The sequence below is a fragment of the Aquila chrysaetos genome, chromosome 19 (assembly GCF_900496995.4).
Source record: "Aquila chrysaetos chrysaetos chromosome 19, bAquChr1.4, whole genome shotgun sequence".
Lineage (NCBI taxonomy): Eukaryota > Metazoa > Chordata > Aves > Accipitriformes > Accipitridae > Aquila > Aquila chrysaetos.
Window position 1 is genome coordinate 10710896 of NC_044022.1, and position 26781 is coordinate 10737676.

The 26781-nt window shown below is 38.3% G+C and overlaps 1 protein-coding gene across 4 annotated transcripts in view; it reads left to right on the forward strand.

The window, feature by feature from the left end:
• Positions 1–20391, forward strand: part of CWF19L2 (CWF19 like cell cycle control factor 2) — a 94152-nt gene extending 73761 nt beyond the window's left edge. For all 4 annotated transcript variants that reach the window (XM_041118523.1, XM_041118525.1, XM_030042692.2 and 1 more), the window contains 6 exons: positions 4303–4515; positions 5637–5753; positions 9829–9984; positions 11375–11455; positions 14386–14487; positions 15384–20391. In XM_041118523.1, the coding sequence (XP_040974457.1) occupies positions 4303–4515; positions 5637–5753; positions 9829–9984; positions 11375–11455; positions 14386–14487; positions 15384–15524 (810 nt within the window). In that variant the 3' untranslated portion in view covers positions 15525–20391. The remainder of the gene's footprint in view (positions 1–4302; positions 4516–5636; positions 5754–9828; positions 9985–11374; positions 11456–14385; positions 14488–15383) is intronic.
• Positions 20392–26781: the final 6390 nt, after the last annotated feature.

A 26781-nucleotide genomic window follows, 5' to 3' on the forward strand; every position in this document is an offset into this window, starting at 1 on the left:
GTGCACGCACATGGGGCTTCAGTTTGTGTCCTTTTATCACAAATCCTTGCCCCTCCTTTGGGTGGGCACTCAAACTCATTAGGCTAATTAGGTAGCCTTTGGGCCGTGGGCTCGGTGGTCCTTTGGGGAGTAGCTTCCCTTTCTCTGCCGATGTGATCTTTGGCCATACATGGTGAGCTGCCCCGTTCAGCACATCAGAACAGCACACCAGAACTAGGAGCTATGCACCCTCCAGCATGCCTTCCCCCTCCTGTTGCTGATGGGCTTCTTTTCACCTATGGTTCCTTGCTAGGCAGAGTTTGTTGTTATGTAGTCCTTAAGCAGAGCTTGCCCCACCACAATGTTTGAGACATTAACTCCTTCAGTCTCTCACACAGGGACAAGGTGATCATCTGTAACTTGGTCTCTTTGTCTCAGAACTGCAATATAATGGCACTGTGCATTGATGTGCTCGACTTACGATTTGAATAAAGGTCTTGTAAACGTCTCTGTAAAGGTGTGAAAAAGGGGAAAAAAACCCCAACTCCTCATTTTTTCACTTTGTCCTTGTCTGTTTTTCTTCAGCAAGGGAAGGGTATAGTGCTTGGAAGAGCATCCAATTGGACGTGAGTTATTAATGACTAAGCTTTTTTTTTATTGCACAAGCAGACTGAAATGTTTAAAGTAACTTTTTTCTTAGACCCCGCTTATTTCAAGCACTTATTTAATGTCTTTGAAGCCGGGGTGTTGGTTTCTTGAATTGCCTTGCATTCCTTCTTATCTTCTGTTTATTTGTTAGTATTGCAGTGGGATCTATAATTTTGTTGCTGGTAGACACTCTGTGGTAGAGGTAATCTGAACCTCATCTGTGAATACTCCTCTAAATATCCCTTTACTATGGCTTCTCTCCCCAAAATTCTGCACTGGTACCTACCTTATCTTGTTCCTTTACTTCTCCAAAGTAATCTTACATTTATTTTACTTCCTTCCCCAGTGTGCTTCATCTAATTCTGTTGACCAACATATATTACATCCTAAACCAGAAGTGCAATGTTGTCTGGCTCCCATGGCCTCTATCTGTATGAAGAACTCTTCTACACATCTTTATTTCCAGGAAAAATCCAAAATTTTGTTTAAGACTCTCCACTGACTTACTCTAGCCTGATGGACAGACCTTGGGTGGGATCCAGGCTGCACTAGGAGCTTACATTGAATGGGTGATATATGCACATGATTCCACTTATGTATATAGCCTGTTTAGTAGTATTAGAAGTGAAAGTATTATTTAATCTTTTCCACGGTTTCCCTTCTACTTTGAGGACTTTAAATTTTGAATTCTGAAATACTACTGTTAGATTTCCAAAAAGCACTAGGAGAATTCTCTGGTGCAACTGGGGAATCTTTCTCACCCTTCTTTTGGGTGACTCCAACTTTTGCCAATAGCTGGTTAGTTGGTTTGGGTTTTTTCCCCCTTTTCCTTTTTTTTGTTGCATTTGTAGCTTGTTTTTTGAAGTCTTCTGAATTGTGCTTGTTTTCATGAACTCCACTCAAGGTCATGTTTTGGACTTTATATTGCTTCAGACCTACTCATAGGTTTGAGTCATTGAATTATGAATATTTTTTCATATTGCATCAAACGTTGCAGAAGAGTACAATTCCTGAAGAACAGCAACATAATCTCTTTTTGGTCTTACTGAATTACCATTTGAAATGTAGTGATCTTCTGTTGGTCATGACTGTACCAGGAGAAACCAAATCTGGTCTTTAGACAGCAGTTACTTTAATAAAGTTTAGTGCTTTTTAGGTGAGCATTGTGGTTTGGGTCCCAGATGTCTCATAGTATACAGCACTTTATCCACTGTTTAAGAAAGGCACAATCCAGCTTGTTTATTAAGATGAATATTTATTTCATCACAAGAGGATCTGTTGAGTATTTTTAAGGTGTTCTGAAAAGTACTATTATTTAAAAGGTCATGCATAACAAACCAGGAATTTCCATGACTACTTCTAAGTGCAAGCAGAGCAAAATAGTAATGGTATTCTGTGCTGCATGTGATATTCCTGATAGCCAAGGTGTTTTGCTTTCCGCTCTTCTGTTTAGTCTGCCAGCTGTCTTGTTTCATGTGTATTTGCATTCTCATGGTAGACTTTTTTTATTTAAAAAGAAACCCAAAGAAAATAATGAACCTTTACTTCTGGTAGTAACAAAGTGGTGCCATTCTGTAGGTAGTGCTTATTGGTGTTTCTTCTACTAAAGCTCTAATTTTACCTTTCTTATGCTTATATGACAGAAGAACAGAGGCTTGATTTTTGTCACCCATACCACTAAATATTTTTTCTAAAGGTCAGGAATCTCCTGTTTATTTTAATTACAGAATTACAGCATTGCAATAAAACAGAACAAGAATGGAGTTGAACTCTTGAACTGTTGATTTTAGTCTGCAGTGGCTTCCAGTAGGAAGTGCACAGAAGCAGTTAAATGTATTATAGCTAAATAAAGTAATATTAAGGAGGTTGCTTCTCAGCTGTTTGGTAGTGAAAGTACTGAACATATTCAAAATAAGCTATTGGTCTGTGTTAGAGAATCGCAGTATTCAGGAAAAGCAAGAGCTGTTGTCTGGTTTTTTGTGGGGGAAGTTATTTATCTACCCTACAAAATAAGTCTTAATTTGTTTTAATATCAGATTATCTACATAAACTACACCTGGGATATTTGGAAGATTTTCTTTTATTTGGAGACCGTGCTTCAATTATGATAGCATGACTTCCAAATGCCTTCAGTTAACATTAGTCCTTTGCTATGGCTACCCTAGTCAGTATTCCGAAATATATTAGGATTTGTTGTGAAGACACTTCTATCATTTTTTTAGCAATTCTTGGAGAAAAACTACTCATACATAAGTCTGCCAAGACTCTGAAGGATCAGCACCTCCAATATCAAGAAATCTGTATAGTGTACTGTTTTTTTTCTCTCCCTGTCATTTTGATAAGGAGATTACTGAAACTATTCAAGGTAAAATTACAGTCAAGTATAGCATAAAAGTGTTGCAGCACTGGGATTTAATTTAAAGAGAAAAACTTGAAAAAATCTTTTGAATGCTTTTTACATTTGCTTTAGCTATACGTGTTGAATGTTTTATATTAATGGCACATAATTTTAAAGTCGTTTTTTTAAGTAGAGCAGCCAAAGCAGAAAATGGAGAAATACTTTCCTAAGTCCTTTAAAAAGTTAATCTTTACAATCAAGACTTGCTAAGTCTTGATTTAGGCAAGATGTCAGGGGATTTGTTTGTCATCAAACTAAAAAAAGATTGTTAAAGCCTAATGCTATATATATAAAAAAAGTGTTCTGTGAGTTGTAAAGCTTAGTGAAATCTACTGTCATCTGGGTTTGAGTCCCATGACCCCTGTAATTTTCTTGCTTTCATTTCTGTTCATTCTCTCTTGCTGCTATTGCCGTAAGCCCACCTTTCTTACCCTGTCCTCTCTCACCTTGCATCAACTTCAGTTACTCCAGTTCCTATCTACAGACTCCATCCCTCCCAAATATCGTCTAGGTGAGATGTATCCAGTTTCTGTGGGTTTCCACTACTAAGGTCCTATAAGATGCCACTGACCCTCAGGCATGTCTTCGTAACAAATTTAGGATTTTCAGTTTCCTATTAAATGTGGCACATTTAACTAAAATATAGCAGTTGATGAGCAAACCAAAAAAACCTGTGGATCACTGAGTTGTGTTTGTTATCCATATCTAGCAACAGGTGCACTCAAGAAAGACTAAATATTGAAGACAAAGACTGTTTTCTTCACAAAATGGCTTGGTACTGTTCACTTGGTAAGAATAAATGTTGGCAGGTTTTCACAGAATATGAATATGTGGTGCAGAGTCATGGTCTAGTTACTTCAGAGGAGATGATTTAATGGATAGTGATAGTCATAATAGGAGAGGAGGAGTTGGAGGGGGAAGACTGAAATAAAATATATGATAATATATGATTTAAAAAATTGTGCATCTATTTAAAGCTGAAGTTTGTCAGGATAATATTGAAATACCTAGCCCTTAACTTGGGATGGAATATAGTAATATACTCTTCTCACTGCTGCCACACATCTATATTTTAATACCTATGCTGTCTAAGATTGTGTATGACTAATCTCAGGAGATGTACCTGATGATTGCATGTGCTGCAGATGCCATATGGAAGGAAGCAATGCTACTGCTTACGTACTTTATGCTTTTCTCAATAAAGCATACTACAAAGAGCTAAGTATTTTTTCTTGTTTATTTATATATACATGCAATTTTTCTGTGTATCTTTTCAGCTCGTGGAAAAAACTGACCGAGAGTACTACACCCTGGATGACATGTTTGTTTCCAAAGCAGCCAAAAGGCCACACAGTGGGGAAGAGGAAGAGATACAAAGAAGAAAAGCAATACATGAGCACCAGCAGCTTGCTGCATGCATGGAAAAGTGCCCATACTGCTTTGATAGCAGTGAACTTTCTAAACATCTTATTATTGCAGTTGGCACCAAGGTAAGAAAACAGCAATTTAACACAGATGTAAAAATAAAAAAGGAATAAAGGCAGGCAGTGTTGATGTTAGAGTGCCTAAGATTAAGAATGAAATCGCTTCTATGAAATGATTTATTGTTCTGCTTCTTATTTTCCTTGCCCTTCTGATTGATTTCACAAATTACTCAAGGGTGAGGGAGGAAAAGATATAAATCTGTCATGAATTTTGAAGCTCATCTTTGATATCAGAACTTCACATTTGTGGATTTGTGGAAGACAGGAGTAATAATAAAAGGTCTGAGTGCAGAGATTAGACTGTAGGTGGATTTGTGGAAGACTAAATCACACTGCACTGAAGGAAGTTTGAACTGGTGAAGAACTGTATCTCAATGATATCAAGAAAATTAAGTGTAGAACTCAATTTTTAAGCCTAAAATCCTTTGAGATAGGCAGAAGTTTGATTTGGGGAACTTTCCTGTTTCTGTTAATGCTTTTAAAAGTTGCATAAATATTTGGATTTATAACATCTGAAATGCTTCAGTATAGGCTTTTTTGTCATTCTTTCACTAAAGTTTTCAATTATTATTGATGTTTTTCATTTGATTTGAAATTTTTTATACGCCAAGTAATTAAATGCATAGATATGTATTATGGTACATTGCATTTATTTTTTTATATAGATAGATTATATATATATATATATAAAAAATGCATACAGGTGTATATCTGTGTATGTATATAATCTGTGTGTATATATATGTGTTATATATCTAACATACATATGCAGAGATATATCTATATCTGTATACATTATATATTATATTTTATTAAAAATACATACATACATATATATGGACTAAACAGTGTGATTTCATAATAGTTAGGATACTAGTTGGTCTATACGGCTGATATTACTGCCTTGTTGGTGGAACTGCTCTCTGGATACTACTAGTTCATTGGAGCTGCTGATGTATAATGGGACCTTTTTAAAAACACTAAAATTACTGATACCTTGCTGTAATAAAAAGGTAATGGCTTCTATTGGTTTGACTTTAGCAAACAATGTATTTCTTAGCCTCAGCAACGGGAAGGTTTTTAATGCTAGAAATATGGGCACTTCAGTTTTTGTTTGCTTTTTATAGGTATACTTGTCTCTACCAAGCAACCAGTCCCTTACTGAAGGTCACTGCCTGATAGCTCCTCTACAGCACCATACTGCAGCCACTCTTTTGGATGAAGACATCTGGGAAGAAATACAGGTCAGCTGAGAAACTGTCTTATGTTCTTATGTTCTTATGTTTTGTAAAATAATGTTGTTTTGAATGATAATATGCTTGTCATAAGTACCTATTTTCATAATTTCCAGCCTGGCAGCAGTCTTCTGATTCCACTAAGGGGCAGAACATTTTTGCATTATCGATGAAAATTAGTGGTCAGATATTGAAAAAGGGAGATGTAAGGTAAACACTGAAGAAAAGTTCCCATTTATAAGCACTAGAAAAAGTTGCCTAGAATGCTGCAGAACCTGTGTCGCTGGAGGTCTTTGAAACCAGGTTAGAGGAACATCTTTTGGGGATGATGTAGGTACAGCCGCTCTCTTACAGAAAGTGGAATAACTTGCTTCACAGTTAGGATTTCCTTGGGAGTGCCAAGGAAAAGAAAAGGAATGTCGGGGCAGAAAGATCACTTGTTATGAAACACAAGCTGAAGATACATTGTTTAAATATTTTCAGTTTTTTTTAAGCTAATCTGGGTTTTGGGTGGATGTCAATTGAGCAAGAACGACCTCATTCTTCAAATCAGTGAGGTCCCTGTTAGAATCCAATTTCCTACTTTTTTGAAAAGAATTATTAGAATAAAGTGCCAAGCATGATGGGTCATGCTTTCCAACTCTCTTATGAAGACATTTTGAAGGTTTTGAGTTCTGTTTTCTTTGGAAAATGAAAATCGAGGGAGGAATGTAACAAGCTTCTGCATAAGAGATTGACTGTGATTGTCAATCCCCCCCCGGCTGCTGCCATCAGGATTACTACAAGGGGAAAACAACTTCCCACCTCTTATATCAAAATATTGGAGACTATTTCAGATTAGAGAAAGGCTATGTTGCTTGCAGTTGCTTAGATTTAAAAACAGGTTAGTTGATGAGTTTGAAATGGTTTAAGTAACATTCGTCTTGGCTCAAGCCTGGCAGATGGATTCTCAGACTTTCCAGATTTGCTCCCTACATTGATTCTCATGGCTGATGTAATTTTTATACGGTGTTTCCTAGTAAATTATGCTCCCCACCAAGGAGGAAGGGAAAGGAGTTCTTTTGTATATGACACAAATACCCATGAAAGTTGGATAAGAAGCAAATAAATATAACAGGTAGGATCAGGAGGAACAACAGAGCACGGGGAAAAGTGATAAATATATTTATTCTATATCTTCTATTTATCCTAACCTCTTTCAACTAAATAGATGATAATTTTTCTAAATTTGTATGAGAGGGAAGATAGGATAAAGAAAAGATAAGCAAATGCAGTTCCTGTATTCAATGCTAGTCTTTTCCTTGCTAGAAAAATGCAACTGCTTGGTAAAACTATTATCCATTGACCCTGTGAATATATTCATAGACAGTTTAAACATTTCTTTGCTACAGAGCACTTTGGGAGGTGATGGATACAGGTGGGGTTTTTATGGGGGTGAGGGGGGGTGTGTTCAGATTCTATGTAGTTCAGCAGAAGGAGTCTGGAAGGCTTTAGCAGGAGTATAAGCATACACTTACTCAGTGACTAAACTAACTTTCTGATGCCAGAGCCATATTTTATGTTACTGTTGAGGGGAAAAAAAAAAATCACACTTCAAATATTCATAACATGTTGTACTGAGCACATGTTTTAGCTAACTATTTTTGCTGGGATTTTTTTTTAAGACATGTTGGAATAAAGTAAGAAGGGTTCTTTTATACTGTATGCCTTCAAACACTTGAATTTAATGTATTGTGTGTTTTAGACTGATGTGCTCACTTGCTAAAGTAAATAAGCATGTAATTTTTTTAATATGAAAAGATATAAATCTTTACCAAGCCCTTTTATTTGCTTTTATGAATGGTTTTGTCCTTTCCAGTGCTAATTATCCTTGATATTTTGGCCTGCTCAGAATTTGGAGGAAAAGTGCAATGTATTTAAAAACAAGAAAAATGCAGTCTGGGAAACGTTAGCTAACATCTGCAGATATTCTAGGCTTTTCAGTGGATTTGCATTTGAGTTGATATTGCAGGGTACTCAGTGGTCTGGAAGCTGGGGGAGAAGACAACAAACTATTACTCCAGAGTTGTCTGTTGCTCTGCACAGTAAAGTCCCATATCAGTCGTGGTGGAGTGACCTGTTCACTGGGCAATATCTTCTAGGTGTGTTTCATCAGTTGTGTTAGGGGAGTGGTGGTAGCTTTTTCTTGTCACAGCATGGAACAGCTTATTTGTGAGGAAAAATTCAGGGCACAAGAGCCTGCTTTGGAGAGCTTAAATGCCTGGTTAAGATAGGTATTTGGCCAAGTTTCTTAGACCTTTAGTTTCATTCATACTGTGCAAGATGACAAAGGGGTGGGGAGAAGAGAGCTCCATTTCCAGTCCTGTTGCACTGAAAACCTGGTAGTGATTTGTTTTCCATCTGTTTTACTTCAGTACTTGCTGATGTTTATGAATATGTGTTTTTGCTTATGCTTGTTTGATTCATCAAGATAGAGAATTTTAAACTTTTAGATGCCATTAGCCTTTTAATTGTGTTATTTCTATTTCTGAGCATTGTTAATTGAACAAAAATCAATGCAAAAAGGACAACTTATGAGTTATGTGAGTTGTAGAGCTATGGTACCTGTGGTCTGTGAGGCTTATAAAGTTTCGGTGATTTCTTGGCTTACACTGTGGAAATGGTATAGGGAGCATGTATAATACAAAAATCTTCATTTTTAAAAAGCAGTTTTCAAGATCTTGAGACACTTTCAGAAACATTCACCCTGTCATAAAGTCAGATCTTTTGTGCATTTGAAAATGTCTGACTGAGTCTCAGAAATCATCCCTTGTGCTTGATAATCTAGTTCAGCATTTACATTGTAAGCTACAGAATGATGATCTTGCATATCTTGGATGCAAATACCAACTGCCAAGAGTCAGGGAGCAGCAAGAGCGGGCTGCCTCCGCAGGGAGGCAAGTCAAGGGTGGAAGGTGATGGGCAAGGCAGGTGGGGGAAGTCACCTCACTGACAAGGTGCAGGAGAAGCCTCCCAAACCAGGATAAGAGAGCATGTCGGATGACAGTAGACGGGGTCAGCCATGGCCCAGTGATGGCCAGACAAGTCTGCAGTGATGACTTAAGTTCAAGGTCAAGTCATCAAGTCAGCGCTGAGGTCTGCCAGGTACACGGGCTGGGGACAGGCATCCCTGAAACTTAGCTCAAGCAAGGACCAAAAGTGAGGGCCTGACGTTAACTGCAGCTCCTGAATAACAGGGGGCCAGGCCCCCACTTCTCACAGGTCTTTTTTCCCCAGCTCTTTCTGCTGCATCTGATGGCAGCTTACAGCTGCAGCATGTCAGAGCTGCCCATCTGCACAGGCAGCCAGAGCCCCAGCAGGTAGAAGAAGCTGCAGAGCCTGTTGAGTGTGTGCAGGGCCCTGACACTGGAGCTAGCAGAATTATAAATTGAAATACACTTTGAATAGGTGTAGCACCTAATCCCTATGAAGGGGAACTGGTAAGTGTACTTTGAGGCCAGGCGTATTAAGTATTATATTTTGTTAGCTTCCATACAGTGAAGATGGTGGTTATAGCTATAGCTTTCTTTTGAGGCAACATTAATATTTTCCTTAAAAGTCAAGCATGGCTGGTGGAAATGTCTTGTGGTTTTGGGTTTGGTTTTTTTTTTTTTTAAACTGTGTAAGTGGAAGTAGTGGTGAAAGGATAATAGTATCTATAGTCAGTACAAGCCAAGACAGCTTCTTAGAAACTGCAAGCTTGGGACCTACTGTTAAAGCAATGTTGTTTTATGGAGCATCAGTTATGAAGTTCAACATAGTTTTAATTTCAACTGTAAAATATGCAGTATTTATTAAAACTGAATTTGTAGTGTTAATTATAATGCATATTTCACAATGGTTTTCTAGACTTCCTTTGTTCGTATCATAGGAAATATAGTTCATATTCAATTGTTGAATAATACAGAATTTTCTTAGTATGATTGCTGCTGTTACCCATTTTATTATGAGTTTATTATTAATATAATGTAAGTGAAATAATATATTATATCTGAAAGCTTTGAGAAGTTAATTCAAATTATACATTTTTTTTTCCTTTAAACAGATGTTCCGAAATGCGTTGGTGAAAATGTTTGAAGCTAAAGACTTGGACTGTGTGTTCCTAGAAATGAACATGAGTATGAAGAAACTGTATCACATGGTATATGAATGCATTCCTCTTCCAAAAGAAGTAGGAGATATGGCTCCAGTCTACTTTAAGGTACACAAAAATGTTTTTTCTTAGGTCATTTGAATGTATTTATCATAATTCATCTATTTCTGGAAAACTTTTTGATATTCAAGTACTATTTTTGAAAAGATGGATTCTTTGATCCTACTTCTTGATCCACTCTTTGATCATATTCCTTGATGTTAAAACAAGCTCTGTGAGGTAATTCTGTTTTTCAAGTAGTCAGTGGAAGAGCTGTATGTCACTGTGCAGTTGCCTCGAGTCTGACTGCACTGACAAATACTGGAAGAAGATGAGAGAATTGTAGCTTCTTGAAGTGCTGTAAGGATTGCAATACTTCTCACTTAAGTCCTGTAGTATAAACTTAAAACCCCATACATGTGCCTTGGCAAGCATAAAATTAGAAAATAATGTCAACTGTTTTAAGAAATACCAATATATAATGTTTCATCCCCATTTTATTTCAGTAAGCCCAAGTTTTACATGTGTCTTAGGTCTCTGATGAACATTAGACAGCATGATAGATATTTCTTCTATAGCTTTTCTGGTCTCTTTACCCTGACCCTGGAAGGAAAGGCTCATTCAAGCTTTTTACTGGAAGTGAGGCCTTTTGGCTTTCAGCAACTGGATCGTGATTTGCCTTTTATAAGTACATTATTTTATTTGTTCTTCAAAATATTTTTGTTTTCTGGAAATAATGTGATTGGGTTTTGATTAAGTGGAACAGTCAGTATGATGAACAGCAATGTAGTAACTTTTACCACATTTGAAACTTTCCACCTGGTTGATTTCATTGCTATGCTTCAAGTGCTGGTAAAACTTGTGTTTTGTCTGAATACTACAGGAAGGATGAAGTATAAGACTTAATGAAATGTCATTTGCATAAAACTTTCTTTGAGAAGCTTCCGCCATTAAAATACACAGCAAATGAAATTTAAAAGGTACCTACACTACACTATACCCACTTCTGTACTGTGGAGGATAGAGAAGCAGTTTTAAAGGTTTTTAAGCATAATCAGCCTTCTAAGCTGGATTCTCCTGTTAGTGTTTGAAAAAGAAAAAAGGCTAATACAGTGTAATGAATTCATAAGAGGTTTTGTATGAGCTTAGTAAAAAGAGAATGTGACCTTTCAGTTGAAACTTGTTAGAAATAATTTGTGTCAGGCAAAAGTTAAATTAAAAAAAAAAAAAAAAAAAAAGAGGAGCAGAATTAAGAAATTAAGTGAGTTTGAAGATACTGTACGATGCCTTTATAAAAAGTATGTAAGTTGTGGAAATCAGAAAGGTTGCCAAAAATAAAGTTACTTTGTTAAGAAATAATTGGTACTTGCAGTGCAATGTACTTCACTACATTGAAAAGTTAGCTCTTTGCTTGCTGTATGAAGGACTATTTTCACATTTAGATAAAATGATTTTACAGAAAGCTATAATGGAGTCTGATGAAGAGTGGTCCATGAACAAGAAGTTAATTGATCTTTCTTCAAAAGATGTTCGGAAATCTGTAAGTAATGAAATGTATTGAACACTGAATTTCTCAGCAAATTCTTCTCATCTTTTTTGTTATTAACTGTTTCAAAGAGAAAAGAAAGGGAACACAATTAGATTAGCGCATTAGGAGATGGCATAGGTATGATTAGAATTAAGGGTCTGACTGAACTCCTAACTGACATTAGGGAAAAGATTCCCATTTATTTCCACAGTTGGTGGACTGAGCTGCAAGCATTGGTTGAGAACAAAGCTGGCACTTTGAGGACATGTACCAGCATAATTTTGTTGATTAACTTTTAAGAATTAAGGTAAATCAAAGTTTTGCAAATTACTTTCCTGGAAAAAATATGGTGTGTCTTTTTCATTGACCTAGAACAGCCTTTTGTGTTGCTAAATTTATGAAGCAAAAATGTGAATAGTATTATAGTATTATAAGTATTTTTATTCTAAAATAAGGGAACGGTACTTGTATCTGTCTCCTGGATACTAAACTGAAACATCTTTGTATATACAAATTTTAAAGGAATAACACTGGCATTGTTAGGTTCAAAGATTGTTCCACTTTTTAATATTGAAGTGAAAGATGAGTGTTACGTAGACTTTACCACAAGTAGTTTAGTACTATGTAGTAATAATACTTGATTTCTGAAAGTGTCTTTTAGTAAATATAACACCTTTACACTAAAAAAATCCTAGTTTAGGAGAAGGAGGAGATGGGGTTTAATAATGAGACATAAAGCCTAATATGACAAAGAGGGAGATTAAATGCAGAAGAGTAAGGGATTGCGTGTCTGTATAGTAGGAGAGATTTTGTATATTATCTTGACTCTTGAACCAAACCAATAGTGGTACCAAATGTAGCAAAAAGACAAAATTTATTCTGCCACATAAGCTAAAATGTCATATAAATGGGAGTCAGTTATGGGTCACCTTATTCAAAGTGGTGAGGCTTCACCTGGAAAATTTGGTTCTGGCTTTGGGCACAGTGTTTTAAGACAGTTACAAAAGAGGAGAGCATAGATTAGAAAACTTAACTAAAGAAACTGGTTGAGGGGTTGTGCAGTCTAGGAAAGAAAAGACTGAAATGGGATGTGATGGTAGTTTTCTGCATATAGGAGATTGTTTTAAAGAAGTTACTGAGTTTTTTGCCAGCACTATTGGGTGCATACAAGAAGGAATTAAATTAATTGTAGCAAGGCTTTAGGTAAGACTTTAAACTTAAGGTGGATGCAAACAGATAACAAAATAGCCATGCTTTGGATATCTTCTGCTCATCGGTGTTTCAGAACAGGGAAAGCCAACATCTGTCACAAGTAAATGAAGTATCATTTTCTTGACACATGGTATCATGGCATCAGGACATTTGATTTCTTTAAGAATCTTCTTAGCCATACATTTTTGTGACTATTATATACCCATTTGAAGGTAGGCCAGTTTTCAGATTATGTCATGAGTGTAAATTGTTACACAGTTGTGTGGTTTTAACATTATTTTAGTGTAAAAGAAATGCCTGTAACCTTCAGGAAGATAGGAAAGTATAGTTTAGAGACCGAGATGAGGTTTGGGAAGTTGGAGAGTTGTATTAGGTGGTGGTGGTGCCTGGAAGGAGGGTCAGACGTGGCTGAGATATCATCTAATAGGTGGATTTTATGTGGAAATTGGGACTATGGTGTCCAGAGGCAGAGTCTAAGCATCCAGCCCTTGCGTAGCATCAAGGTCTTCTCTGCTTCTCCCTCTGCTCCCTGCAGTGAGGGAGCTGGGGGTGGGCAATGGGCTGGAAGGGGAGCACAGCCAGGAGACCTGACCCGGCAGCAAGCACTGTTCAGCAATAGCCAAAACACTGGCATGTTATCAACGCAGGTTTAGTCACCGGTCCAAAACTCAGCACCATATGGGCTGCTGTGAGGAAAATGAGCTCCATCCCAGCCAGACCCCATACATTGCTAGACACAAATAAGATAAAGCTGACGCTTTCCTTAAGGTGTCACCTGCCAACCCATTTTTTACCTTATTTAATGACTATTTTTTTTTTGTTCATTTAAAATGTTTTATGTTTCTTGCTATGCTACATTGACCCTCTGTATTAAGTCTTAATTATTTTTATAGTGAATTTTCAAGCAATATATTGAACATGCCTTGTGAAAATTGCACAGTTATTTAGATTGTAGCAGAGGAAATGCTTATGAATTTGAGGCTTTGTAAATCTTATCTGTACAGGAACATCCTCAACAATTAAAAGAGTGGAAAAATAACTTGTTGCAGTGAAGTAGCAGAATACTGCAGCAATAAATGAATTCACTTCTCACTCTGTCAGACTGAAGGGTCTTTCCTTGTGGCAGGATAACAGGTGTCTCCTCTGTAGGCTGACTGAATTATTAAGTTATCTGATTGGGCAAGTTAATGATAACTTCCAGTCATGTAGTGGTGTTTTCTGGAAGTGTATTCTCTGTAGAGGTGTTTCCCCTTCCCCCTGAGTGTCAATGTTTCCACTGGGTACATATTTCCTGTTATCATGCAACACCTTATCTTTAATAAATGCAACTTGCTGGTGGTTGTCTTAGAATTTCTACTCAACCCATGTAATTCAGAGGTGTGCAGTCAGGAAGGCGTTTGCTCAGTGTGCATGCTGCTGCCTGGTCCCTCCCCATCTCTTACCTGGCGCTGCAGCGGTGGTCTCTGGAGGTTCTGCCACCCAGTAATCATCTTTTCAGTTTTCAGTGTCTTTTTATCTAGTTGTTGTGTGTTTGTTCTTTCCTCTTACCTGTTTGTTTTACTGTTTCTCTGTTGCAATTTTATGCTACGCATACTTGGTTTGAGGGGTGGTTTAAAATAAAATGTGATATATCAACTGTAAAACCACTTTCAAGTTCATTAAGTTGTGGGGAGATTAACTAAATGCCTACAGTCTGTTAAACATCTAAAAATGTGGTATTGCTTGTATAGGTTCCTAAAGGGTTACCATACTTTTCTGTGGACTTTGGCCTTCAAGGAGGATTTGCTCATGTCATTGAAGATCAACACAAGTTCCCTCATTACTTTGGAAAGGTATTGTCACGTAAAAGATCAATTTACCAATTATACTCTGTTTTGTAAAATTTAAGTAATTAAAACAGATGCTTGCCAGAACAGTCACTTTGATGTACCTTATCCCAGTTTATTAGCTGGCTTTTCTTGGCGAGTCATTATAACTTGGCTTGTTGAATAAAGGAGTAGTTGATTTCTTCACTGGCTGATACTCAGAATGTGATTCTAGATCCATCTTTCTTTTGAATTAATAGGAACTCTAGATATTTGACATATAATCTAATAGATGGAAAATACTTGCATCTATTTAAGAGTTTTCATGGCCATAGTGTTGTCATATGGGTGCACTGACTTATGGTTGTATAAATTAGGGTGCATACACACAGAGACTCAGATGACTCCTAGTAAAAAACTTGGGTAGTTAAATTACTCCATGTGATATAGAGAGTATAGTACATACAGGAAGAACTGCAATAAATTCTTCCTTTGTTTATTATGTCACAGCAATCATTTATTCAAAGAGTCAATATTGCAAAAATATTAAGAGTGATTGGGGAGAAATATAACTTCAGAAGGAGTTAAGAGCAAAGTGGGCACAGCTTTCTTTTTTCTGAACTTTTCTCTTAGACACAAATGTACTAATTTATTAAGAATCTTGCAATGTTAGGATATTTATGCAGTGCATTGCTATGCTGTACTTGAAAGAATTTCACTGAGGCAACCATCTAACAACTACAGTTCTAATTTTTGAATTAGTATGTCTTTCAGAATTTCAAGTTTAAATAACTATCACTTGAAGAAAACAGTGACAATCTCATAATTTGAAAATATATATTTCTTTATTCTGTGGTAAAATAGTGTGAACTAATATGGTAATTATGTATTCATAATTATCTATGTTTCTTCTACTTGCAAAGGAAATTATTGGTGGCATGCTGGACTTGGAACCGCAGCTCTGGAGAAAAGGAATCAGACAGAACTTTGAGGATCAGAGGAAGAAGGTGTTGCAGTTTGCACAGTGGTGGAAACCATATGACTTTACCAAAAAGAAAGAATGAGCACATCCCTGCAGTCAAGGACTATATAAGCCATAAATTATATTAAAGGATATTTCCTATATTAAGAATAACACCAGTGTGTTATGTATTGCTAATATATTTTAAAACCAAGGATATTGTTTAATTGCTGATTACCTGTTGTTGGTTTAGACACAAGCCTGACAAACCAGAAGTGTACAGTGGTTTTAGTTTTTAACTTTTTAGCTGAGCCAAAAGAATAATATCCATGTGGCCATTGGAGTTCTTCAAAATGTAGCTTCTGCTTTTGGATTTTTTATAATCTTTGAGGCAACTTGATTTTTTAATATTGTATTTAGCATAGAGCCAGTGCTTAATTATCATAGTGACTTTTTGTAGAAAATGGTGTACATTTTAAGAACATTTTGATTAATACAAATACATTGTTGCAGAAGGAAGCTGTACAGAAAATAATTTTCTGATTTTGAGTCCTTGTGTTCTTTAAGTTGAGGCCATTGCGGTAATACAAATGTTCACGTAGGATGTGGTTGATGAACCTCCTGCTGCCCCTCTGCACAAGAATTAATGCAATTTTTTGTACTTTCTTTCAATATGAAGTAGTATTTTTCAAGCTGACCTGTTACCCAAAGAATGATGAGACAGTCCATAGCTGGTGGCAAGTGACAGCTTTAATCGTAACAGTTACTTTTGATGGCAATAAAAAAAACAAAAAAGAGGAGGAGTGTGGTAGAACCTTAAGGAAAAACACTCTCCCATGGCCAGCAAAGAAAATCATCACAGGTGTATACAGACGGGTTAAAAGATGGGATTTTGGTCCGTGGATGAACACTGAGGGAGAAGTAGATAGCCGAGAAAAATGCAGTCAGCACAGAAAATGGATGGTTTGTTGCCCGTTGCTTGGAATGCTGACCACAGAGATAAGAAAGCTGAGCAATACTGGGGGAGGACAGGCAGCAGGCTGTTGCACTGCACAGCTGTGAGCATGATCGGCGCGTGACTGCTGGATTATGACAATATGCCGCGTGTACAAAGCCCATGAACCAATAGACAGGGTGGCTACAGCTCGTGCAGCATGCCTGGCCAGCGAGCACATGTGTCATGGGCTCCCTGTGTTACAACTGAGGTGTGTTTTGGCATCTGCTGGCCACATGTGCCGAAACCTGTTCTTCTGCAAATGTATAAATACCGGGATTTCCCAAAGAGCATCGGGCTGGTGTATGGCAAGGCCACCGTTGCCTCCGTGGGGATGCCCACATAAAGCTGGCACCTACCGATTGCTGGGCTGAGCTCGCAGTGCAAGATGGCACAAGAACGTACGGATGGTCCATCTTCCTCACGGTCCTTGGGGCAGTATGTTAATCTGCTTTACAAGATACCCTTAGCATAACACACATCTGTAGTTAATAAATGCTTGCTTTTTCCCCTTATAGTCAGTGTGTGTGTCTTCACCTTCTCGGGAATCCTCGAAACCACCCTAAAACAATAGGGATCTTGCCAGGTGACTTTTCTTCCCTGGGCATCCCCTCTAGTGTGGCAGATGGTCTGTCACAATACTTTTCTGATAATAACTATATAGTTTTCATGAGGACCTGCTCAAACTCCCTGCTTGTTGTTCCTGCTTGTGATGCTGTTAGTGCTGATTGGAGCATGCTCTGATCAGAGGCAAGAGTTGCACATTAATTGATTGTTAAGCTTTGTGTGTGGATGTCACTGGGAAATGCATGTCTGCTATTTAAAGGACTACTCTCTATTGTGTTATTCACTAGGTTTTGTTTTTTCTTTTGTGTAAAAGTTACAAAATGGGGGTAGGAAAGCGTGAGGGGGGGAAAAAGGATGATTCTCATATCGGTGTCAATCACTTTCCGCGGGAAACGTGATGTAGCAGGCTGAGACTTTGCAGGTGCAGAGCTGGGAGAACAGGACAAGGACAGAAGGACGTGGATGAAAACATTGCCACAGCATTCTCCCAGTGCATAAGGGAAGGGGTGCAGACTTGCAAACAAAAGACTGCAGTGCTACAAGGAAAGGCTCCACATGGCAAGTGGAATGCCCTTAGCATAGGAGACATTAAGGCATTTTGTGAGTGTCTCAACGTGCTTCTCGTTCTTTTCCTGCTGAACCATTGCCCTGTATAGCTCTGTTAACTAATGTGAACTGCTCAGATTGAGAAATGGATCACTAAGTATTAGTGTTGAGTAAGTGTTCATTTCTAGTCCCTTGGTCGTCTTTTGCAACTTTCCTGAAGAGCTAGTACTTCCCCACCACCCCGTTTTGGCAAATAAGTCTGGTAGAGGTAGAAATCTATTGCATTATGAATTATTTTCTGTAGGATCTTTGTGAATTTGGGTCACTACAAGAGAAATAACTTAAAAATCAGCTAGCATGATAATTTTAGTGATTTAATGTCTGTTTTATACTATTTTTCACCAGCAAGCCATGGATAAAAGGGCCAGTTCTACTGTTCTCCAGTAAGTTTTGATCTTCCTTAGGCTACTGGGGAGATTACAGAGCAAATAGGACATGAAATAGTAGCTGCTAGTAGTTGCTTAGAATGTGGTAACACTGAAGCAAATTTAAGTGAAGTGCGGTCTTTGGTGGTGTAAAGCATGACTAAAAATTGCTTTCTCTGAAAGTGTATGTTGCCTCCGGTCTCATCTGCCCTCCCTGGAGGATAGCTTGGAAGCAGCAGAGGTGACTGTCTAAAGGCCACGGAAAAGTCTATCCTAATGCTGTGCTGGAGATGCAGTTTTTCTAAATGGGATCACTTCTCTCAAAATTTGTGTTCCTCAAGGGAAGCACTGTGTTTCACAAAGGATATCTAACTTGTATGTCAAAAAGTCTTTGTCTCTGACTTATGGTCTGTGTATATTTTATTATTTTGGTTTCAGCAAAACTACTGTTATTCTTTGGATCAGAAAGGACTCTGAAGTATGGAGTAAGGGTAACAATCTCAAGCTAGTGATACAGGAAAATGTGTCTTACCGTATTACAATTTTTCAGAATGGGAGACTGTGCTTACCACATACACTGAGAATAGTATCTTGTTGTAATTGGTCACAGACCAGACATGCATATCCTCAGGTAAAGCTGTTCCTCTTCATAAGTATCTCTAAATATTCATGAGGCCATGAGTGTGAACACAGCTTGTTAGGGCACTTATGTGGAGGGCATGGTATGCTTAGGCTTCCGTCCTTACTCTTAAAAATATTAAAATATTTTAAATAGACCTCCTTGATCCAGAAGAATACACAATACCTAAATTCTTTGGCACTAAGAGGTGGAAAATGTAAATTCAGGTGTCTTTAGGGAGAACAGGGTTCAGAAGCTGGATTTCTTACATTGCTGTAAATGTGCTCCTGTGTACTCTTTGGTGTAGCCAGGGAGGAAAAGCGACTTCTCTCTTCAAGTGAATCTGTGTGTGTGATTTAACAGATATTAGAACATATCCATGTCCTGCCTTGTTAGACAGGAAGATTCTTACACATAATATGTACTGCTACTCTTCTGCTCAGTGCCTGGCATAAAATGCAATGTTTCCCTGCTATCAAGTCAGCTTTTTCCAACTCTGAGTACTCCCCTCTGTATTTCCTTGCTGTCCTGAAGGAATTGCATCCTCTCGCCTGCATTCCAGATCTTTCAGCAGTTTCAGGGAAGGTGTGCTGCACCAGCACAGCACCATTACTGCTGCTTGATCAAGCCCTGGGTGAGGTCTGAGCAGGAACTCGGACTGCAGAGCTTTTTATTCAGTTACGTTTGCCACCAAGTTCTCTAGAAAGAACCAGGATGGATGCTATAGTCAGGCAGATCATATGCCTCAGGCCTTGATACCTTGGAAGATTCCTGGCCTGGGTCTGTCTTGGGGAAATGAACTAAAGAGGCTTCTGTGGGATGTTCACTTTCTTCTTAGCTTTTTCTGAGGCTGTACTGTTCAACCTTGTATTCCCCAGACCCATGCGATTGCTGTAGAAAGCTGCCTGAAGGATGAGGCAGTTGTCTTCATATTAAGGACCCACATTTTGAGGTTTTTATTTTTGCTCAAATTGAAAGAAAGCACCATGAATTTGTACCACACCATTAGCTACAAAGTAAAGTGCAAAAGCTGCCATGGTATCATTATTCTTATCCATAACCAGTGGTTGGTTGATGTCAAGATGATTGCCTGAAGTCATCTGTTGATGTAAACTGAGGTAATATAAAATGAGGTTGATGTAAGCTGAGGTAAATTCAGCTTACAAATGGAAAGGAAGGCTTTCTGCTAGTTAGTGGTGTTCCTCCAGATAGCTAGTTGTCATTTATGTCCATATTCCACTTGATTTTCCCTTCTCCTTTTCTGTTTTCCTTCGGAGTAAGACTGAGATGCTGCACTTAGTACAGTTTTGGTGTAACAGTGGTGGATTGTTGCTCTGTGCTTGTTAAAATATCTGGAAGAGAACAATGCGGATTTTTGTTGCTTTGCTAGAAAATCAATACAGCAACATTCAATCTTAGGTCTATTTATTTGGGATGATTTTTTTTCAGTGTTCATGAATCCAAACAATGAGTTATTACCAGAGTCATTGTGGGGGACCTCAGCTGGACTGAGGCCCCTGGACGGGACAGCTTTGACCTTGAGAAGATTCCAGGCTACCCATGAGAGAACAAACAGGAACAAGAACAACTGCAAGATAAACAAGTTTTGAGGCAGTGTCGACCGCAAGACAAGGCGTACGTGTCCTTTTGGCAGAGGAGCTGAGTTGTGATGGACTGTGCAAATGTTAACCAATGATAAGACAGCATAACAACTTTGAACCAATAAGAAAGAGACACATCTGGGGCAGCTAAGGGGAAAGAGAGTATAAAGGAACAGAGAAAGAGAGCAATAAAGGCTTTTTGCACTAGCTTGCTTTTATAAAGTTTTGTTATCTTGTCGTTTTGTCCGTCTCAACCGCAACAAGTCATAATCAAATGTGATTTAGTGGGGTTTTACATATTGAGTTCAACCAACTTGTTTTAAATTTCATACAAGTTCTGATTGGAAAATAACATGTTAAAATAAATAGTAACTCTCATGGCAAGAGGCCATAAATCTCTTGCAATCTATGAAAGAAGAAACATTTTGATGGGTCCCTTAAGGGTTCTTTCTTCGGTTGAAATTTCTTCAGCATTTCCTGTCTTCTGCATCTGTATTTTTATCATTAAAGCATGTTTTCTCTTTCTAATTCCAGCTGGACTGCTGGATGAAAAGATGTGGAGACACAGGCTGCTATACTCTTACTTTAAGTGTAGCTGTTTTGGAAACAAGATCCTTAATATCCTAGCTGAAAGTGCAATTTTTAGCCCTCACAAATCAAGACAATCTAATCCAGTATGAAGGAACAGACTTTAGATATCCAAGCTTGCTAACATCATAATTCTCATGTGCATATTGGTGTAGCTGTGTGGTAACATTACTTTTCTAGGTGTTGCATTTGTTTATGTCATTAAAAGCGAGAAGGAAGGGTAGGTAACATGCTTCCTTCAAGAAAGTCACACTGCTACACCCTTTACAGGGAAGTTGGTGTAAATTTTACCCCCTAATGTAAGAACGACTGGAAGTTGGTTCTAAAAGAACATTTAAACTTTCCTTGGGTCCCAGATTTCAAAGCTAATAATACAATCCCAGGGATGTTCCAGGGAAATCTTTGGAAAATAATTATCTATCATTGTAGAAGTTGATGAATTTGTAGTTTTAAACACTTGTGTCCTGCTTGGTGATGAACCTTGCACAACTATCCTGCTATCTGTGTTTATTCTAAGACTTATGATTGTGTCTGTGAAGTACTAGAACTATATTTTAAAAGGACTGCATAACTGTAGGACATCTTTACAAGCATTTTTACCCTCCCTGGTGTCCTCCCTCAAAGGTGTGACCTAAGCACTGTACACAGTGAGCCCAGAGGCACATCACACCACACAAAATGAGTGTGTTGGTTACGTTAGAGAAAGTGCAGTCTGAGCTCTTGATGTGTGAGTAGATGTAAAAAGTTCATTCCCCAGTGCCCAAGCTGCATGTGCTTTTGTACATGTGGTCTGAGGGCAGCTGGTGGCCTGTAATGGCTCTGATGAACCTGCTTTAAGTTCTGTCTTAGAATTGAAAATCCATCAATCATTCTTTTTTGTTTTTTAGCTTTTTGTAAAGCAAGTACCCTAGAGCATACATGCAGTAGAAACAAATTTAGCAAAAACCACAAGCATCATTAACCTTTTAGGGTAAACTTGAAGGCATTCTTCATGGCCCAGTGTCATTGAGGGCAAATATTTTTATTCAAGATTTTCTGGTTTGTGATTTCTGGTCATTGATGCACAAATACTGGTCTCCTGTCAATCTGGAATGATAGACAGGTACAGTTTGGTCTTGAGACAGGATGAGATGGCTTTTCTCCCAGCTCTTTCCACTGTGATTTTAAGATCTTATTTCATTCTGATATTTTATAGGAAAATGGCTTGGAGCAGCACTTGTAAGATAAGATATGAACAGCTGATAGAGCTGACGTATTTAATGTGGTATAAATACACAGTTATCACTGTGCAGCTTCCCCGTTGCTGTTGTCACAGGTTTACAAGGCTTCATTTGGGGATGCCAACTGATACCTTATGTCTCTAGATGCTTTTTATAGTCAACTCCAGGTATGTGCTTTGTAGCTGTTGGAAAGCATTATAGCTCTTCCAGCTGTTCCAACATTCTCCCTTTTAGTGCAGAACAACTCTTTGAATGTTTGACCCCAGTTCAGCGGGTCCAAGAACTTGCCTGTGAGGTGGAAGAAGACAACTGACAGTGTCTTTATGGATGATGGCATCTCCAACTGGAACTAAGTATGTAGGCTTTTAGTTTAGAGTTAACATGGGCAAATTCAATCAGAAATGGTGACCTTGTGCTCTTTCAATCCCTTTCTCTTCTTTCCTGGCTACTGTTGCATGAATTAGGTTTTCATTGTCTTATCCAAGCTGCTCTTTCATTAGGTAGATTGTCTTAGCAATACTTGCTAAGACTTAGCAACTATTTGCTAGGACTGGCTGGTTCAGCCAGTCAGCCACTAAGATTGACCAGTCTACTAAACTATTGGGTCTTCACCTGAATCACCCTCTCCCATTGTTGACAGTGAGGGTTTGCTACTATTACATAGTAAAAAAGGTACAAAACCTGTCATGCCTAGTGTTTGTTAGAGTCGTACCAGCACTCCGGTTCTTCATGTGACTGTGTGTATTAGGATATATATTGAGTACATTTAGAGAAAAACTGCTGAGACTTAATATGATTTCACTAGAGTTACACTGGGCTTTACAGCATTAAAAATGTCAAAATATGTCCCTTATCATGAGGAGGAGGTAGTTTTAAGTACGTGAAAGGAATTGCAGCTTTACTTGTTCATGTACTTAATCTGCTAACACTGGATTTATGAAATGCATTAAGTAAACCTTAAGCCTTTCATAAGTGGTTTGGCTACAAACCAAACTTCTTCCATAGAAGCAGAGGAGGAGGACAGGAGATAATTTTGTCTAGTTGATCCCAAGACAAGATCAGGTACATTTGTGGCATTCCTAGATCTGTTTTCTATATAGAGATCTCCGAGGAGGGAAAATTCACAGCCTTCCTGGACAACTTATGCCAGTATTCACTCTTTTCATCATGAAACGTTTGTCTTGCTACTCTAATCTGAATTGTCCATGATTCAAGTCCAGTATTTATTGTCTTGTCTGTTATGAGTGTGTGAAACATTATTTCATTCTTTGGAAGTTCCTTTTACATGTTTGAAGACTGCAATTAAGTTGTCTTTCCAAATTCTAGTCTTCAGGTTAAACTGTGCATATTCTTTTCTTGTGCATCTTGTTTTCTTGTAGGTTGTTTTTTCTGTTCTTCTTATCATTCTTTTGTGCTCTGGAGTCTCTCTGGTTCCTGAACATGTGATGTGATGGAAGTCTCGAGAGTGGATATGGTATCTCCAGGTGAGGTGTTATCAGTGTGTCTGATATGAAAGGGTTACTGCCCTTCTTGGTGGAATATCCTCCAATTCATTCCCCCCCGCAATGCAGTGTTTGCCTTTTTCACAAGAGTATGACATAGTGAAGCCCATGACTCCCTGCAATCTTCAGATCCTCTCCTGCTCCCAAGTCAACAGTTTGCTATAATAGCTGGATATTTTTTGCCCAAGTCTAGGTTCTTGCTCTTATCTTTGTTCACTTTTTTTTCTTTTCATAGACTATTTTTTTCTATTTTGCTGAGATAATTCTGAATTCTACTTCTGCTTTTAAATGATTTTTTTCTTTACAGCCCCTCGAGTCACCTACAAAACTAAGCAGTAATGCTGTATTGTGGCAACTAGAAATTGATGCCACATTCATATGTGCCCTGCAATATTTGTGTGGACTGGCTAAACTGTTTCCCTGCTGTCACTTTTATTGTTGCTAATGGACTTGGTGCAACTTCCGATACCATTATTTTTGCTATGGCTGTGGGTGCTGTGAGCGTCACAAGTAGAAAAAGTAATAGGAAGGGTGGCTTTAGAAGAGTCAGAAACTGATATCATCTGGGAAACGTGAGGTGGAAATGAACTCCAGGACTATATTCTGTGTTTCCATGGGGGAAAAAATGGGCTGAAAATCAGACATTCCTGTAGTATCATTCCAATTCAGGTCATCTGCCTGGCTGTGTCCCCTCCCAACCTCTTGTGCACTGGGGGGGCAGAGGGAGGAACAGAGAAGGCCTTGACGCTGTGCAAACACTGCTCAGCAATAGCTGAAACATGAGTGTGTTGTCAGCATTGTTTTGGTCACACATCTAAACCATCTAAACACTATAGGAGCTGCTATGAAGAAAATTAACTCCATCTCAGCCAAAACCAACACAGATACTGGATACAGGAGAAAAATGAATGTCTGGTTCTATTCAGGCTTGTATTTGGTTTTACTATCTGGGAATTGTATAGGATCAGAAGATAAGGTGGCAAATACCTAATTACGGAGCTGTTTTTCTCCATTTAAAGACTGTCACTACATTTCAGCAGGGTTAGGATGTGCTAGATTCTCTATGTCAGACTTAGGCAAATGCCCCTTTGCTGCAAAGCAACATTTCTTCCGTTTCCATCTATTGCTGTTCGTGAATGTTCTTGAAATGGGAAGAAATCTTTTTTACACACTGCAGGTGGCATTCAGCACAGTGTTAAAACACTCTTATGTGTCCACCTGTAAGCTGTGTGTCTAAGTTTACATAATATTCAGTGTAGGCCTAGTCAATAAGTTAACGGAGCCTTAGAGAGTGATTCCTCTTACAGTACTGTAGGTGACCTGATGGGTTAATTGAATCATTCACCAGGCTCTAGTGACTGTGTTGGTTAGGGACCAACACCCACTATTGTTAATTTTATTATGTAAAAGCAGTCAAAATTTGGCAAATGTCTGACTCTCTTAGCCAAGAGAAGTGCTTGATGGAGGTTTAGCCATCAGTGTGGCTATCCCTGTGTAGCATTTATCTGTTCCACGCGGATGTAAGGAATCTTTCAAATGTTGCAAGGTACCTCTATGTCAAATAGGGATTTTACAGTCAGAAATCAGAGGTTTCTTTTGCTTGGGTTTTCATCTCTATAATCAAAAGTGATCAGAGCACTGAACCTCAGTCTGTCAGCAAAGAAAACTTGGTCAAAATCAATGTTTTTCAGTGAAACAGCTCAGCTTTATTGAAAAAACTTACTGAATTAAACTTTGTGGCTGATGTCCTCAGCAGTTCTCTCTCATTGCTTATTTTGTGTTGAAAATTAATGTGATATTCCCATATGTAGTATTTTTAGCCAGCTGCATTAGAGTGAATGGAAAGTGATTGCCTGTGTCAAGCAGAGGTCTGGAAAGCTTGAGATTGGGTCCTAGTTTGGTCTTTACTGGTCTCGGGGCAAATTATCTACTTTCTTTGCCCTTTGGTATTGCCAGATAGCGAGAGGACCAACACCCAGCAGAAATTTTGAGAGACTTGGCTGAAGTTACGTGCCATGAGTGCTTGCAGTGATTTCCAAACAGGTTGATAGAATTTAAAAATATATGCTGCTGGCCATTCATGAGAACTCTGGGGAAAACGTTATCTGTAATTACAACATAGATTTGGGATTTTAAAAGTCCTAAACAACTTAATATGCTTTTGAAGGCAGAGAGTAGACAGAGAATTTGGCTATTATCTCTTTTTACAAACAGCACATGCTTCTTGAGAGATTCCTGTGAACCAGCTCTCCGCTTTTCTGGATGTGTAGTCTTCTTTGGGAATTTTTGGGGGGTTATTTTCTCTTTAGAGCAAAAATATTTTGGCCAGTATCAGAACAGAAACAGATGATATGAAATTCACCTCACATCTGTGTAGTAGTTCTTGTCTCTGTATATAGCTGTCTGGAAGACTGTGTGGTTAAATAGCATTTTATATTTCCTACCAAATATGAAACCTTTTAAAAACTTCATTTAAGACTGAAAAAAAAGAGTGAAGCCCTCCAAAGAAATCTTAATTCTCAGTATTTTCATCTTCACAGCTCTTTACAAACATTAACTTCATATGTCTGAAGGCTTTGACCAACGTAGCTCCCTGTGACAGCTGTGAAACTGCTGTCCCTTCGGACCAAGTGAATTTGCCCCCACGCCTCTGCACATCCGCTGCCCCAACCCAGCACTTGGGTTTTGGGTTGCTGAGAGCGCCCAGAAGGTCCTCTCAGATCCCAGATCCTTGTGCACCCCTGAGATCCCATTCACTTCAGTTGATCACATCCTCCTTGAAGTGCTCCTTGTCCACGGACACTGTTTTAAATTATTTATGACTGTGCAGTCTTTTATTTTTAGCTTCTGTGCAAAGCTTCCAAATCAAATCTTGGTGGGAACTGCTGTCTGTGTTAATTTTGTTGTCTTCCTCTGCACTAATGAAAAACAAGTTCAGTCGTGCAGTTAAATGGGGTGGTTGTCTTCCTTAGTACATTTTATACCAATCAAACAGGAATACAGGTAGATGAGAACTGTAATATGATTCTGGCATATTAAATAATTAACTTTAAAAAGGTCAATGAGTCCCTGCCTAACAAAACAGCAGTGCTAGAAAGCCTGGATTGTCTTTTAATGATGGAAAGAGAGGACATGTAAGTGGGCTGTGAGGACTCCAATTCACCATTTTCTTGCTCTTGATTCAGAGAAGAGTTGTGCAGCATTCATAGGAAGTGAGTTTGCTATGCAGTGACGATGCTCACTTCTCCCACCCGTCTTCAAGCCTCTTTATCATATTTGGTTTCTATGAATTGCTGTG